General features: G+C 30.5%; 1 protein-coding gene across 6 annotated transcripts in view; it reads left to right on the plus strand.

Moving 5' to 3' along the window:
* LOC135922643 (uncharacterized) overlaps positions 1-18,831 on the plus strand; it is a 54,089-nt gene that overhangs the window by 15,431 nt on the left and 19,827 nt on the right. For all 6 annotated transcript variants that reach the window (XR_010570980.1, XR_010570979.1, XM_065457068.1 and 3 more), the window contains 6 exons: positions 3,730-3,944; positions 8,190-8,335; positions 8,434-8,587; positions 9,163-9,456; positions 10,081-10,719; positions 16,635-17,358. Coding sequence is in view for 4 of the 6 variants with exons in the window: in XM_065457068.1 (XP_065313140.1) it covers positions 3,730-3,944; positions 8,190-8,335; positions 8,434-8,587; positions 9,163-9,456; positions 10,081-10,719; positions 16,635-17,358 (2,172 nt within the window). In the remaining 2 variants the exon portion in view is untranslated. The remainder of the gene's footprint in view (positions 1-3,729; positions 3,945-8,189; positions 8,336-8,433; positions 8,588-9,162; positions 9,457-10,080; positions 10,720-16,634; positions 17,359-18,831) is intronic.

Genomic DNA, 18,831 nt, shown 5'->3' on the forward strand with positions numbered 1-18,831 from the left:
CTATTTTTATTTACGTTATAAATTTTAAACATAAAAATTTTAGGTGTTTCGCTTTTCAAATTTTTTTAAATTTAATATTTTCCTATTCTCTAACCTTATATCTATTTATAAAAAAATTTAAACTTGGGACAGCCATGGGTTTTTTAGTTATTACGATTTAAAAAATCAAAAAATAAATATTTTTTTCAAAAATAGATGGCGCTCCTTTATAAAATAACGTGTTTTGTTATAATAATTATTTTTTTTCACTTTTAAACATGAATAATATGATTTTCCAGCATTACTATCAAGAAAAAATATTATATAGACCTTTTGATTGGCTTACTTATTATTAGAGATCTGCAAAGTTAGGCCCGGCCCGAACCCCGCCCGGCCCGTACCCGGCCTGGACGGGATTCGGGCCTAATTCTATTTAAAATAATCGGGTTCGGGTTTGGTCTAATATTTTAAGAAAGGCCGGGTCGGGTAGGACCTTGGAAACTTTTTAAAATATATATATAAATTTATCAATTTTATATTTAATTTTTTATGTAAAAAGAAAAATATTTGATTTTATTTATTGAAAGTGAAACTAAACGACATATAACATATGTCTTTTATTTTGAGTAATTATAAAAATTAATTCCTATATTTAAATAAATTTGGGCCTTAATTTTTATTTTACAAATATTTTGATATTAATTATTTTTATTCTTAAATTATCTATAATGTATAAATATAAATGCGTAAATTCTTTTAAAGAATCTAAACACTTTAATTATAAAAAGAACCTGCGCAAAGTCATGATGTGGATGACACAATATCCAAACATTGAGGCAGAACATTACATTTGTGATAAATGCCTAAAAGGTTATCACAAAAAAATATCGAAATTATAAATTCTGATGGTGAATAGTAAATAACAGCACAGCATCAAAATCAATAGATAAAATCATTATAACTTTAAATGAAATAGGAATATCTCCTATTAAGAAGAAAAAACTAACCGAAAAAAAATTATCCAAAAAAAGGCATCAAAAATAACAAAAACGATTACAGATATAATAATTAACAATCCAGATTCGGATAAGAACGATAATAATGATATACTCAATAACATGAAATTACAATATCCCAATTTATCTAAAAAGAAAAATATCAATTGCTGACCATTCTGCCTCCTAATTGGAGCGCAAATAAAATAAAAACGACATTCAACGCTACATATCATATGGCATATAATTCCAAAATCATTTTGGAAGAAAAGTGGATTCTTTCAACTCCAAATCGAAAGCCTGCAAAATATCTCAATCAAAAAACAGTTGATATTGTTAAAAAAATTTTTTGCAGTGATGAAGTTAGTAAGGTATTACCAGTAAAAAAATTGCATATCTATCATTGAAAAGGGGGAACGAGTGAACGTTCAAAAATGGTTAGTTCTTAATAATTTGAAAGAATTATATAATCATTTTAAGGCAAGTAATTCAAACTTAACAATTGGATTTTCGAAATTTGCTAGCTTAAGACCAAAAAATTGTATATTAGCAGGGGCTAGCGGAACACATAGTGTATGCGTTTGTAGCATACACCTGAATATTAAACTTATGATTTTATGCTGTGAATTAGCAACATTGATTAAAAATGGTGAGGATACATTAACAACTTATAGAGATGTTATAGGCAAAATGATTTGCAATCCCCCGTTACCCACCTGTTATTTTGGTGACTGCATCGAATGTCCTGGCTCGGCACTCTTAAAAAAACGCATCGAATAATTATTTATAAAAAATGATATAGCTCTTGTTACTTTTAAACAGTGGGTTTCGGTAGATAGAACAACTCAGGAGACTATTTCTCAATCTTCAGACGAATTTATTAATTATTTTTTCGATAAAGCCATTCATTTATTTGTGAACAACAAAGTTCATTTCACAATAACCTTAAAAATAGTTTAGAAAATAATCACTATCTAATTATTTGTGACTTTTCAGAAAATTATTCCTTTATTGTCCAAGACGAAGTTCAGGGTTATCATTGGACACTTCGCAAGTTACGTTGCATCCATTCTCAATTTATTATGAAATAGGAGATCAAATAAACAATCTAAGTTTTGTGGTAATATCAGAATCCTTAATTCATAATACTGTTTCATTCCATTTATTCCAATGGCGTTTGATTCATTTTTTAAAAAATAAATTCGACACATCAGAAAAAATTCACTACTTTTCTGATGGTTCAGCAGCGTAATATAAAAATAGGAAAAACTTCATCAATGTTTGCTACCATGAAATCGTTGGTGTTCAAGCTGAATGGCATTTTTTTCCTTCGGCACATGGTAAAAGTGCCTGCGACGGCATAGGCGGCACAGTAAAAAGGTTAGTTGCCAAGGCAATCTTACAAAGACCTTACACTGATCAAATAATTACACCTTTACAATTTTATAAATATGCGGAAGAACATATAAAAGGTATAAATTTTTCTTATGCCACTATACCAGATTATGAAGAAAGGCTAAGTGAGAGACTTAGTAAATCTATCTCAATACCTGGGACACAAAAAATTCATGCAGTGTTTCCGATTGACTTAACTAAACTCAACACTAAACTATTCTAATTCGCAGACATTTATTGTGGAGAATATAGTATATCCACGTGAAGATCCTTTGATTGAGGATCTGTTAATCGATGAGATTAGAGGATATGTAACATGTGCATATGAAAACGATTGGTGGTTAGGGTTTGTACAAGAAGTGAATGTAATTAGAGATGAAGTAAAAATTAATTTTCTTCACCCTAGACCAGCAAATACTTTTGTTTATCCAGCTGCACAAGATATCCTTTTCATACCAAAAAATAATATTTTAACAATAGTTAGCCCATCAACGGCTACTGGGCGTATATATAATTTATCGCAAAACGAAATTTTCATGGCGTCAAAAAATCTAAATTTAATGAAAAACCGAAAATAGGTAATATCTTGAATTTTAATTTATATATTATATCTTCAAAATTTATAAAATAATTTTTCGAAAATTAAAATTTTTTATAAAAAAATTTATTATAACCGCAGCTAAATAATCTCATTTCATGATATTAATGCTGGAAAATCTTATTATTTATGTTTAAAAGTGAAAAAAATAATTATTATAACTAAACACGTTATTTTATAAAGGAGCGCCATCTATTTTTGAAAAAATATTTATTTTTTGATTTTTTAAATCGTAATAACTAAAAAACCCGTGGCTGTCTCAAGTTTAAATTTTTTTTATGAATAGATATAAGGTTAGAGAATAGGAAAATATTAAATTTAAAAAAATTTGAAAAGCGAAACACCTGGAATTTTTATGTTTAAAATTTATAACGTAATTAAAAACCGCAACAATATTATTTCAAAAAAATCCTTAATATTTAATAAAAGGCCTTTAATAGAGTTATAAAATGACATATAACTTATATTTTTAAAATCATTATTTTTTAACTTATATCAATTTCAAAAAATCATATTTTTCGAAAAAGGTCATTTTTGGCACTTTTGATCATTGATATCTCTGGAACTATGAGTACTAGGAAGCTAAAATTTTGGATTCGATGCTTTCAGATGATATTCTCTCAGCATACAAAATTTTATCGAAATTAAAAAGGTCGGGCCGAAAAGTTAGCGATTTCGTATGGAATTACCCACCTATATAAATTGGTAAGTTAAAAAATCATTTATAGAATATTTTACACAAAAAATATGAACACTTTGTAGAAACTCGTTTTGACATTAAAAAATTCAAAACGCCTAAAAACTGTCTCCACTGCTTCCCGTACGCTTCTTCCATCTAACTCTTCTTTCCTGTTACCCACACATCCAAATCGCGTTCGCTTGATCTTAAATCATTGGAATTTTTCGAACAAGCTCTGCGAGGGTTTATCTTTTAGCCTGTCAATCACGCCCAACAGTAGTCTATCAATCATGTTGAGGTTTTTATCTTTCTGATTTCTCATAATTCTTTTTTTTTATCTAGTTCTGCTATCATCCATTTAAGAATGATCAGAATTAGAATTGAACCCGGTCTTATAGTGTTGAGAAGATTTTATGGAAAACATTTCCTATATTTTTTAATTCGTTTGTAAATAAAAATTTGATTAGAATATATAAATATGTTATTTTAACAATTTTTTCCAAGTCAAATAATTTTATTTTCAAATAAATTAAAAAATAGGAAATGTTTTCCATCATATCTGGTCAAAACTGTAAAAGAGTTCCGGTTCTGCAATAGGCAATTGTTTTTAAATATTTAAAAAGGAAGTTTCGGTTCCTTGATTTTACTCCTATTCCGAAGGGCTTAGATTCTGGTTCCACTCTGATCAGAATCCTTAAATATTATAAATTGTACTATAATGGAATTGTTAGCAGTAGGAACGATGTCGGCATCATCCTCAGTCAAGATCTAACCTCCTCTGATAGAAGTTAATAGGATCTCCGATAGACTAATGAAAATAAAACTCTGCATTGGTCAATCAATACTGCTCCTCAAACGGGTCTCAAAGAAGAGGAGAAAGGTGACTTTAGAGCTGTCCTTGATGAAGCTGTAATGGAAATCCCTGAGGATGACATCTAGTCATAATAGGTGGTGACTTAAATGCGCATGTGGGAAAAGCAAGAGATAGCTACAAAAGTCATCATGGTGGTTTTGGATATGAAGAAAGAAATGATGAAGGAGAGCATGTACTGAAATTTGTGCAAGCCTTCAACCTTGCCTTCACCAACACCTACTATAGGAAAAAAGACTCATTTAATAACATATGAAAGTGGTACAAGGATAACACAGATAGATTACATGCTAATCTTTCGCAGAAGATTAAAAGATGTAATAGACTGCAAAGTCATCCCAGGAGAAGATATTCCTGTGCAACACAAGTTACTAGTCATGAATTTACACCTCACAAATAAATCCACTCAAAACAAGATAAAATTAGAACCATGCATCAAATGGGATAAATTAAAAACAATGACAGATGCCTTTGCAATCATTGAAACAATAGATTCCTCACAAGTCAGTCTAAAAATGTGAACAGACATTTCATCCAGATGAATACACTAGGCTTGACAAGGGGAGGTAGCAAATTATACAAAGAACTATGGTGATGGAATGAAGATGTACAAACCACTATACCGGAGAAAAAAGCCCTTTATAAAATATGGTACAAATCCAAAAACCCAGATGACAAGACAAGATTCAAAAAATCCAAGAGAATAGCTACAAAGGCGGTGGCTAGGGCCAAAGCTATGGCATACGATGACATATACGAAGAACTACATACCAACGAATGGCAAAATAAAATATACAGATTAGCCAAACAGCAAGAAAAGAATTCTAGAGATATAAACGGAGCTCCGAAAGTAATCAAAAATAAAAATGGGAAATTGATAATAAAGGAAAAAGAAATAATGAATAGATGGAAAGAATATTTTCAGGAGCTTCTCAACTTTAATCCCCACATACTACATCTAGACGAACACTCCCCATGTCAACACCTTGTACAACCTATAATAGAACAAAAATAATCACATGCCTCAAGCATATAAAAAACAACATAGCTAGGGGTCCAGATGATATTCCAATAGAAAACCTTAAAGCACTAGGAGATGATGGAATACATTTCCTCACAAATCTATACAATAAAATACTTGGAAATGAAGAGGTTCCTCAAAAATGGAGGCAAAGCTATCTAGTTCCTATCTTCAAAAATATAGGGGATCCACACAATTGTCAAAATTACAGGGGCATAAAACTAATGTCACACTCTAAAACTATACTAAAAAATAATAGAAAAAGGATTAAGAGACATAATCGAAATAGGAGAGACTCAGTTTGGCTTTATGCCTGGAATATCAACAACTGATGCTATCGACGCAATTAAGCAAATGAGTGAAAAATACAGGGAAAAGATCAAAAAGCTACACATGGTCTTTCTCGATCTAGAAAAGGCCTTCGATAGAATCCCAAGAAAACTTATCTGGTGGGCGTTACGCCACAAAATGTTTCCCGAAAAATATATAAGAATAATACAGGATATGTATATGGGCCATACAACAATGGTCCGTAGTACAACAGCTACTTCAGCAGGCTTCACAATAGCCGAAGTAGTTCATCAAGGGTCGGCTCTCAGCCCACTTCTCTTCATTACAGTAATAGATGAATTAGCACAGTCTATACCTCAAACAGTCCCGTGGAATATGATATTTGCAGATGATATTGTGATACTTGCCAAATCCAAGGATGAAAGAAAGATTAGTGAGTTGGATAAATATCCTAGAAAAGCACGGACTAAAAGTAATTAGAGAAAAGACGGAGTATATGGTGATAGGAGGAGATGAAACAGAGAGTATTGATATAAATGAATGGCAGATATCGGCAATTGAAAGCTGCAAATATTTGGGCTCCACTATACAAACAAACGGCACAATAGAAAAGAGATAAAGAGTAAAATTAATCAAGGGTGGTTAAAGTGGAGATCTTGATCTGGAGTGCTATTTGACAAAAGAATCCCACACAAATTAAAGGGAAAAATTTACAGTTCCATAGTACAACCAACTATTCTATATAGTTCGGAAACATGGCCAACCAAGGAATCAGACGAGAGAAGTGTACAAACTATGGAGATGAGAATGCTGAGGATTATTTCTGGGGTAACAATAAAGGATAAAGTGCGCAGTACAAGAATACTAAGTAGTTTAAAGGTAGTACCCATTAAGACTAAGATAATGGTAAACAGACTTAGGGGGTATGGGCACACAATGAGAAGGCCTATGAACTACATAGGAATAAGGTTGAGAGTTTGGAAGTGACGGGCAAACGTAAAAGAGGAAGGCCAAAACTTCAATGGGGCCATAAAGTTAGAGCCAATATAAAGAAGTATAAATTAGATAAAAGAGATAGTATGAATAACATAAAGTGGAGAGAGATATTGAAGGAGCTTACCACCCGAAAAGGTGAAAGCTAAAGAGAGAAAAAAAATAGTTGGGTAATTGCTCTATTATTTAGCTGGCTTAAAAAACGATGAAACTTAGTGCTATAGTCGAAAACTATTACTTAAACCCATTATTGTAAAAGTAAGGCGTTACTAGCTTTGGCAATGCCGCGCTACTATTTTTGTGGAAATTAACTTCTATATAGCACACCACTTCGCTGCTTTTAAAATAAATAGAATAAATATTTATAACATACATTCATTATTTTATAATTTAATTTGAAGTTGTAATATTGAAAATTTATAATTTTGAATTACATATGTGAGTATTGACTAGAACGATATTAATTATTTCTTATTTTAGGCCAGCCAGCTCGGCCCTGGCCCTCTAGTCTAGAATAAAGATATTTTTGCCAGGTCGAACAGATTGTAGAAAATATGTTTACAAACTTACCCAGACCTAAATTTTTATGACGTATTTCTCCATAAAAAATAATTACGGATCGGGCCGGACAACTTGTTTAAAATTTTTTCACAGTCCTGCCCAGGTAAGAATTATTATAGGCCGGGCTATGCTTCCCAAAAAATTCCATGTGCCGACCAGCGCCAACCTTTAATTGTTATATGTTATAATTAATACCTTATATTTAGGGATGCTCAAGACTTGGAAATTTAAATATAAAATTATTTGGTTATTAAGGTGTAATATTAATGAATAAAACGTTTATTTATTTTTTATATTTTACACAAGTCGCCATTCATAATAAATTTATATATTTTGTTAAAAGTTTGGATTCCACAAATTTTAAAATATTTTGAGTATTTTTTTTTTCGTTAGTTTTTAAAGAATAATAGATATTCACGCGCTACCTTATTTAAAAGCGGCGCCGTTAGTGTGCTCCTCAAAGTAGTATTTAGCAACACTATAAATCTCGCGTTTTCGGTAACAAATAATTAGGCACGCGCCTGTAAAATGATACGATTTAAACAATTTTTTTACATTTTATAAACTATACTAATGTTGCTTAAATCATTTGAATATTATATGGTTCTAATTTTTCTATTTTTGTTAAAGATTTAGTTAAGGTGAGATATTATCCTTATGATATAGGGTGTTTTTCCCCTAAAAACTATTTTTATATTCCTAATTATAATTTGAGTAACGATGGTTTTTTTTGCACCATTTATGGGCTCGATTAAGTAACAAAAAGAAGATTTATTATCTTATGCTATAATTTATTAATTCTTAAGGAGGGTATCACCTTTTCAAAATTTTTGGAAATGTCTGTACGAATGCTCATCGTTGATAGGCCCACTAAACCCCTTGACCAACCCTGCCCCATTTTATCGATGGGCCGTGGCCCTTTTTGACCTTCCGTCAGAGGACGATTGTTCACGTAAACAAACATTTCTTAATATATATTTTTTATACATTTCGAATTGATTTTGGATTATTATAACGTTTTTCCTCGTTTAAATATATAAACCACAAAAGCACATAGAATCGAAAAAAGTATTTTCGATATCGAAAATTTAGCAAAGAACATAGAAAATGGCGAAATCGATCGGGAAAAATGCCGACAGATATCAGTTCTTTTAGATTTATCCGATAAGTTCGATATGGACGTGTGGGTACTAGGCAGTTTAAAGTGATAAAAAAAATTTAATACGATTTTATTAAGAGGTTAAGTTCATAAGCGTATTTAGGGTTTCATCGGAGGGTAGAGGGGTTATGTATGGGTTTTTTTACCATGAATTTTAATTTTTAAGTTCTTTTTTTGTGAAGACATTTGGCCGAATTCCATTTATAAAAATATAATTTTGGTTTCTCATATACCTTATTCAAAAATTTCTATTATAGCCAATATTTTAAAAATTATATTAACTTAATATTTTTTTAAATGGTTTATAATGACATATTGTATTCATTGGGGGGGGGGGGATATTATAGAGGGGAAATTTTTATTACCTTATAATGATATTTATTTATCAAAAATGATAAATTTTCGAAAAGTGGATGAGAGTTTTCCCTCCCTCCTTGAACACCCAAATGGTTTAAATGATAAATTCATTAAACTAGGAATTTACTAAAAAAAATCTTTTTTCATTCTATCTCACTTTTCTTGTATTTACTATTTTCTTATACTTTTTATTTTTTTCTATTCTATTTATCTTTCTTGCATTCAATTCTTATCTTCCCATTTGTTTCTTCAACATGGCTAAGGCACTCATCAAACCTATCATGCTTATCCTCGATCCACTCTCACTTCATATCACGCATCTCTCGTCTTCTCCACTTCTCTCTCGAGGGGTCCCGCACTTTTTTGCCTGCTGTTGCCCTTATTGATAAAATATTCAATAGCCTAGACATTTTTTCGTCTTCTCTTTCTCATGCTCGGTGTGCCGAATCGCGCATATCCAACGTTCTACAACGAATATGGGCGATCGTTGGGTGGGCTGCCTTGAACGGAATTTGTCCGAGAACCTCTGGTGTGGAGGCCTTCCTGGATACTCTCAGGTATTTCTGAAGGATAATTATTTTTTATTTCACTTATAATATCTAAAGAAGAAAAACGAATATAAGAATAATTCTCAAAGAACTCTTATAACATAATAGCGGATAATTTTTAAATATATTTTATTTCGTAATTAATTGTTATCTCTCAGTAGTGACCTGGCCCGAAATTTTTTTATAAAGTTTTGCCCGGCCCGAACCCGAAATTTTTTTAAAAAAATTTTGCCGGCCCGGCCCGAATTTATTTTAATATAGAAATTAATTTTTAGAATTACTCAAAATAAACGATATATGTATTTGGCGTCTACTTTCTATAAATAAAATCAAAAATTTTTATTTTACATAATAAATTCAACATTAAATTGATAAATTTAGATATATTTTAAAAAATCTCTAAGCGACTCAACCCGGCCCAAATTTTCTTAAAAAATATTAGGCCCGGCCCGAATTCCGTTCGGACCTGCCAGGGTATGGGCCGGGCTTACTTTTGTAGATCTCTAATTCTTAGAAAGAAAAAGAAAGAAAGAATTGAATATAGAAAAAGAAAATTGTTAATAAATAAAGAAAATTGTTAATAATAAATAAAGTTCAGTTTCCACAAAAGTATTTATTTTTTTATCACCAAAGGTCTCCTTTCATTTTACCACCATATTCTTCTTCTTTGAACGCACCCTCAATGACCACCCAATCCATCAATCACTCTAATCTTATTTTAAGCCAATATTCGATGAGTCGCTTCCTTACACGTCTTCTATCCTCGCATTTCGCAAATGTCCATATGAGCGTACCGCGAATCTTTGCCGCCCATTTGACTTGGGAATTATGCTTTATTTTTTCAGCCAACCGCATACCTTCACGCCTCTTCATTCCATGCCTCATTAACGCTGATATCGATAGCATTGTGAAATTAGATGTTTTCACACGATTTCAATCCCAACTTCCGAATAATTATTTTAATGTTTATGGTTGCCTTTCCGGCTTGACGCTATTGCTATGGGTGGTGTTCCACGAATATCGATCAGTTGAGCTAAAGAAAACTGTCAATCAAATTCTGGCTTCAATGGAAACCCGAGCAGTTGATCGAGCCAAAGCAATTTACGAGTTTAAAGACCATAACGCTATAGAAAATTTTTCAAATTTTGTCGCCGCTCCAGCGGATCCCGATAATCTATTCGTTGAGACAATCATCTCCCTTTTCGGACGTGGTTCCCAAAAACGTCTTTACACTCGCATGCTCAAACTTGATTTGACTCACGAGGCATTTAGGTTTTTATTATGACTTATATTATTTCGCACAGAACAAAAACTGTAAAGCTCATAATTATATTTACTTAATTGCTCAGAATTAAAAAATACTTAAAGCTAAGGATTTATACCTGATTTCACAGATATTTTCCTTATAATTAAAGACTATTTTTTCTTAGATGAAATATAATATCTTTCATAAATGTTTGCTTTTATTATTTTATTTTCAAATTAAAGTTAATCAAATGAATTGTTGAGTATTATTAATCTATGCTCTTATTGAGTTTTATTAATACATGCTCTCGGGTCATGGGTTGGGGGGGGGGGGTTAATTTTTTTAATATAATATCTTAAAATAAAGATTTCCAGTTGGTGGGGGGGGGGTAAAGGTGCATAATCAAATATCTCAAGGTAATTAATTAAATATAATAAAAAGATTAATTGATTACATTAATACTCATCTCTTCAAGGTAAGTTGTGGGGGGGGGGGGGGGGGGTGTTAAATATTTTAAATATCTACATGGGTAACAAATGAAAGTTAGTAAGGATATTGATGCTAATCACTCTATGTCTTCAGAGTGTGTCCGGTGGGATAAAAAGTTTCTAGCTTAATATTTCGTAAAAGAGATTTATTATATGGATAATAACTATTTTTCAATGTGAGATGGAGTGGAAAAACTAAAAAATTCTAACATAATATTTCAATATATCTTATAAAAGCTAATATAGAGATTTACTGATAACATTTTAATTTTTACATATCACTATGTCTTTAGGGGCATTCTGACTTTCTAACATTCCAAACAATGGTATCATGTGAAGGATTCTTGAATGAATTTACTCCTTTTTTATTTAGCTAAAATTATTTTTATAAATCAATAGATTCACTTTTTAGCGCTCATAACTACTAATTTTTATTTTGAAGAACCGGAAGGGACTAGAAGGGGGAGGAGGGTTATAAGGTAATAACGTCATTGAAATTAAAGGGTGCAGAAGTCCGTGGGAACCGGAGACCAATATTTTTGGGAAAATTTATATTCTTATGCAAATTCTTTAAATTAATAGTACTATTGATTGTCCGCAGTAGGAAGAAGAACTAATAACTCAAAACTAATTTTATTTAAGTAAAAGAATTGGGATTTTGAGGTGCGGTTCATCCGGTGCAAAAAATTTTGGAGAATAAATGATAGTACTGTATTTGTATGGGATGAATCATTAATAAAAAACTCTATCATACTGATCAGGCAAATTTTTTTATTTTATCTTTATTTATAGATTCTATGAACATTAAATCTCATTAAGACTTACACTAAAGAATTTAAACTTAAAATCAGCCACCACCCACCCTTAAAGTAATTAAATTATACTATAGTTCTCGGGTATAGGCTCTTTTACTGCTCCACTCCTTTATAATAAGCCTATAGAGGTTTAAGTACTGTGGCTTGCCCACAAACGTGTGGAGGGCTCCTCATATTTTTACTTTTACACCCAAATTAAATTGGTTCCAATTAGATGAAAATGGGGAAAACCTAGCGTAGCTCTGTTGAACCTTCAACGCTAGAGTGCAAAAGCGTTATATATCACGTCACGTAAAATTGAAATAAAAAAAATGAAATAAATCCAATATTGGCAAAAATCGGCCCTTTCATATCATATAATAAAATAAATAATTCTCTGTTATATAGAGATAACGGTGGTGATTTTTATTTATAATAAATTTATTCTAAAACTAAAAATGATACTAAAAATAAATATAAAATAAGGTATATATATATATGTATTATAAAAAAACAATTTAAACGAAATACATAGTTAAAGGCTAACATGTTTAAAATAAAAACAATTTAAGTTAAACAAAATTTAAAGAGTCAATCTCGATTAACATTCCCCTTCCTCTGAAAAGCCTTCCCATAATCCATCTGAGCTGTCATAGCAAGCTTGTCGTCCAGATGATTTATCATTTTGATTGTCAAGTTGTTGCATATTTCGTCTTAATCGTGGTTTGTTAAATCATAAGCTTCATATCTCAGTGGTTATTATTATCAATTTTTTAAAATTTTTATTATCAAATAGGATGTTGGGATATATGAATAATCACAGAATTGATCAAATTTGGATGTTAGAATAATAAAAGGATGATAAATCAACAAGATTGTTAGATAATATTTTTAGCGTTTTTATTTTTATTTTGCGTTTTCCAATTTATATTTTCGCGTTTTAGTATTTAATTTAATTTTTCGTGTTTTAGTATTTAATTTATTTTTACAGTTTTAATATTCTAAGTTATATAATCTTTTAGATAAACATGTTTTTGTCTACTTCGTATCGGTCTAGGAGTCGGTATTACAATATTTTTATAATTAGTTTTAATTGTCCTCACATCCGTCCTTCTTAGGAGAGTCATGGTATTCAAATGTATATAGCATTCTCTCTTTCTTAATTGGTCCATATGTTTCCTTGTAATACCTTTTTCTGTATAGACTTGGAACATAGTGTCGCTTTCCTTCAAATTAATTGTCCCTTTGTCCCACGTGTCATTCCCTTGTACTTTATACCAAACAAAATCTCCTATATTAAAGGTTCTATTTCGTGGTAAAGTAACGTTTATTTTATTCTCCTTCTCCTCCAACGGTCTCAATAAGTCCCATTTAACTCTAATATCACTGTTGAACATTCTCTTAGACGGAACTCCTGTAGTATCATTACGCGTATTTTGTAATTAAATAAAAATTTGTCGTGATTAGCATGAATCCCCTTGGCGTCAATATCATAACCCAGGAACCTCACTTTATTTTAAAAAATAAACTTTTGGCCAAGTTAGGTACTAACCCTCAAACACCTTTTTGATGTTGTTTAAATGTGCTTCATCGTTATTTCCAGTTATTAATAAGTCATCAATATAGAATATAACATTTTTCATATCTACAAAAATCTGATCCATGATTTGTGGGAATATAGCAGATGAAGTTTTCAACCCAAAAGGAAGTCTGACAAATTGGTAGTATCCCTTATGTGTAGATATAGTCAATCTGCTATTTTTATCAATCGGAACTTGTAGAAAAGCATTTTTAAAATTGATTTTGGCAAATTTTTTTCCTTCTGAAAGTTTAGCTATAAGATCATTTATATGTGAAAGTGGGTATCTAAAGTATTCGAGAGCTAGGTTTATAGTGTCTTTAAAATCTGCGTAAAGCCTGATGCTCCCATCATCTTTGTATACGGCGGTTATAGGACTCGCACATCATTTACAGGCTCAATAATTTTTTCTTGTATCCATCTATTCAGTTCTTCGCCCACAAGATCAATCTTTGAATACAATATACGTCTTGGTGGTATTATTTTAGGTTGGGCATCACATCTTAATGTAATTTGACATTTACTTTGTTTTTTGGTTCGCTAGTCAATTTGGATTCACGATCTTTATTGATTTCGTCTTCATAATTGGTGTCGACATTTCCTATGAATTTATTTAAAATATTTTTAAAGGCATTGATCCAAATTCTTCCTAATAACGCGTTCTTTCTTGACTCTACAACTACTGCTAGTAAATATTTAGTGATCCCTTCATAACTTACTTTAACTTGAGTTGTCCCGATTATTTTAATCAAGTTTCCGTCGTAGGCTGTAAGCCGCAAACTGGATTTCTTTATTTCTCTTATACCAATTTTTTTAGCCATCTCATGAGGTATGATGGTATACTTTGATCCAGTGTCAACCTGCATAGTAGTAGTAACATTATTTAATTTCAAAGTAGTCATAAAAGCACTGTCATCACCTTTGTCTGTATTTTCAGCCAGGTTGTTGACATTGAAATCATTCTCATTATTGTCTTTGGCAGTGCCAACTTTATTTTCCCCAACTTCTTCAATGTTCATATTACAATTATTGCTATCGTAGAAGTTTTGATTATCATACTGGATTTGTTTTCTTTGATTAAAATCCTTCCACCGATTACGATCGTCATATTCGATTTGTTTTCTTTGGTTATCATTATTATGCCACCTGTTGTTTCCTTCATAATTATTTGAATTGTTGTTATAAGATCGGTAATTATTATGATTTTGATCGTCACATTGAATCTGCCTCCTCAGATTATAATTAAACCAGGCGTTGTTCCTTATCATAGTTGTTGTTATAAGATTGATGATTATTATTATGAAAGTTTCTGTTGCTATTGTTATACCGATAATTGCCATTTTGATAGTTACTATCATTATACTGATTATTTCTATAGTTATTATTATAATTGTTATTGTTTCTAACGTTACTAAAATTCCTATTCCTGTTGTCGTTAACATTACTAAAATTGTTATCACCATAATTTCTATTCCTACTGTCAAAATTTTGCCTCGAATAATAATTAGGTCTATTATAGTTACTATTAATCTCCTATTAGAAGTACTTTGGATATCTAAATTCTTATCATTATTTCTATTTTCATTATTTTTATTAAATTTTTTATCCCTACTAAAAACATAATTAACATTCTCACTTTCTGATTTAATGTTAATAATATCTAATTTTCTTCCTATTTCAATCATTTCGTCTAATGTGTAGTTAATATTTTTATTTAATTAATTTTTTATATTGTCATTTAAACTAGATGTTCTCAATTTTTCTTTTATGCGATCATCAATAAAATTACATTGTCTACTTAATTTACACAGTCTAAAAAACCAATCCAAAAAAGATTCATTAACACCTTGTGAAGCAAGGTTAAACTTCCCAGTCAATATCCAAACATCTTGCTGGGTAATAAAAATTTTAATTTTTTATTAATAAATTTATAATCTTTAATATCTTCCTTAGTACATAATGACTTAATTTTATCGTATAATTGCTCATCAATGTTTCAATTTTTACTGAGTCGGATAAAATTGTTTGAGAGAAATAATCGTCAAGTCTCTCCAAATATATGTCCGTCTAGCATCCCTCCAACTTTAGGAACCTAACTTCCCTGTTGGAAGATATGCTAATTTTATCATCCATAATGCAGATTTTTATTTTATAAACTTTATTTAAATTAGCAAAGATAAATATTGTCACTATTATGTACTCAATTTTTTTTTATCCAAATTGCAAATTTTTATTTTAAAACTTTATTTACATTAGCATAAAGATATATATTGTCGTTGTAAAGTCATATAAAAAAAAATTTTTTTTTTACTTTGTGTGTGTCCTTTATATATCGAATAATTTTTATAATTTATTACATAATTCCAAAAAAATTTTTATATTTATCGGCATATGCACAATATACATGAGATTTTTTTATATATCATTGTGCGTGAGTTATCATTCAAAGCGGAACACCATGTTATATAGAGATAACGGTGGTGATTTTTATTTATAATAAATTTATTCTAAAACTAAAAATGATACTAAAAATAAATATAAAATAAGGTGTATATATATGTATTATAAAAAAACAATTTAAACGAAATACTGTTTAAAATAAAAACAATTTATTAAACAAAATTTAAAAAGTCAAACTCGATTAACATTCTCCGAAATCATGAGTCTTACAAATTTTATCAAAGTCAAATACGTGCGCCATTATTACACAATCATATTATTACACGTAAAAAACAATAATGAAAAAAAATACAACAAAAAAATATTTCTTAGCATTTCAGTTTTAATTCTGTGCGATTTAATAGGAGTTTTTTTTAGTTTTATGAATGGCAGAACACTCCTGTATGCCTAACTTAGTTTTCTAAATGACGGGCGTCATATAATGTTTAAATTTTTTATTGACGTTATCTTTTTATTTTAACCGCTCTAAGCCCTAAAATTTATTTTGAAGAAAAAAAATGCAATTTATTTTTCTTTTTTTTGTTACTGTACATTTACCAAATAAATTTTATTTTTGATTTGTATGTTTTTCATATTGTTTCAGTGCAAAAAATACCTAATTTTCTTCCACGTTTTTTTAGACTCTTCCACCTGTGGCCACTACCTTTGATTCCTTACAAGAACGCCGTCCTGTTTTGCACATTGCTTTTGACAAATAACCGGGTTCAATCAGCCGTTAATTTCTGTATAGAATGGTCCGCTATTAACAGTTCACCAAGTCCTGCTGTTGCCGTTATAACTGAATCGTATGACCCTACAGTGAATAAACGCAAATTACGCATGATTCGAGCCCTGTATAACCATTTGTTTAAGGGTCTTGCTTACCTCGGCAAATTATTCCCGGATTTGAGAAATCAGTTTTCTTATACTGCAGAAACTAGGATCGATGATCAGTTACATGTATTAGCGGAGCAGCTAAAGCTGTTTTCTGCCAGGTTGGGGGTCGAAAATATTTTTAATCAATATCACGAATTCGGTTCCAAAAATGAATGTTTTGTCGCTCTCGGTGATCATCTCCATAGTCCCGATGTCAGCCAAAGTGACCTCAACCACAAGAATGGTAATATCACCGAATACGATAACGATAACCAAATCCCTAATGTCTTGTTAACCGGCCAGAAAAATGCCGCTTCAATATCTATTCTGCGGGATATTCTGTCTCGGTTAGGAGCCTCTGTTAAACGCCCACTGCGACGTTTGACTCTAAATTGTGGGTCCACTCAAGATTGGCGATTGTCCCTTAATTATTCGGGCTTGGACTTGACTCCTAACAACGGCAACAAAGAACCTTCTAACCGCGAAAAAGTTTTTTCCTTCACTTACCAACTCTTTTTATTTATTTTTTTTGTTTCTAGTGTTCGGATTTTATTTTTTATCCCGCGAATATAATTAACCAAAAACTATCAACACGGTCTCAGATTTTTTTTCTAAAATATAACAGAACTTTGAAGAAAAAGCAGGAATCAATTAAATCGGGTCTTAATCATGACCGATATTCTTCGGTAGACTTAACGATCGAGTCATTTTTAAGCTATTACATAACTATTGTCGATCCGATTAATAATCATATAAGCCATAACTTCAACTTGCATGTCCTTAAGAATTTAGTTTCTATACGATTTCAGATTTCTTTGCTCTACTATCTCTCCTTAGCGTTTTACGAAACGGACTGCAACGATCCGATAATTGACTAAAAAAACTATTTTTAATTAATAAAAATTGATATTTTATTCAAATTTTTGAATTAAAAAATATTTTAATTAAATTAATTATAGATATTAAGGCTAACAAAAATCATTTACAAGGTGCAAAATTAGAAAATATATTTAATTAAAACTTGGACCCTCATAGCCTGTATGTACTATTATAATACATGCCGATTTACTCATATAATGTCAAGGTAATTCGTATAATTGAATCGAATTATTGTGGAATTGTTGCTATATAAATTGAGATATTATTCTATTAATACTTTTATTAATAAGTATAGTTTATAAATATGCCACAAGTCACTACTCATTTCTTTACACTTAAAATTAAGATAAACACACATTATCATTTTATACTCCTAAAAATTCTACTTTAAAGCTTTATGAGCGAATTGTAATTGAAACCAGCAATTATAACATGAATATGAACCGAACTCTATCAAATCTGTTTTATTTATAACATCAATATTGATCGATCCGAGACTATGAGAAGACAGGGGAGGGCGTGGATGGTTTCTATCTATATCACTTTGTGTCAATCATCACCTATATCTCTTGACTTTATGCTTAATCCTTATACAATTTTATGAATTTATGGCCAAAAAAATATTAGTGACGAATGGATTTGAATGTGAGTTATATCAAATTTTTTAGAAGTGGATAATAACTTATTGATTCCCAATATATATAAAAATAAAAACTAGATTAAAAAATATTAATTTTTGCCACTCTGTCAAAATTGATCAATAAGCTTTTCCTATATTTGATTTTAAACTTTAATGTTGATTTCTCATTTTAAATATTTGCACAAGTGGAACACTCCAATTCTAAGCCAAAGATAATTTATTTATTCTATATATTATTTAAATCTAGTTTTACCCACTTTTTTAAGTTCGGTTGAATTGGTAGAGGAGCCATTTCTTACTAAATTGTTCTCATCTGAGATCCCATGCTAGTAGGAAGGCCGTAATACAGTATTAGTCAAAAAGTTAAAAGATATCGGTAATGATGGTAACGAAGCTTTCAATAAATTTTTATTGTCATTACCAAAACCTTCATATTTCTATGT

The sequence above is a fragment of the Gordionus sp. m RMFG-2023 genome, chromosome 1 (assembly GCF_954871325.1).
Source record: "Gordionus sp. m RMFG-2023 chromosome 1, tfGorSpeb1-WG-v2, whole genome shotgun sequence".
NCBI classification, from domain to species: domain Eukaryota; kingdom Metazoa; phylum Nematomorpha; class Gordioida; order Chordodea; family Parachordodidae; genus Gordionus; species Gordionus sp. m RMFG-2023.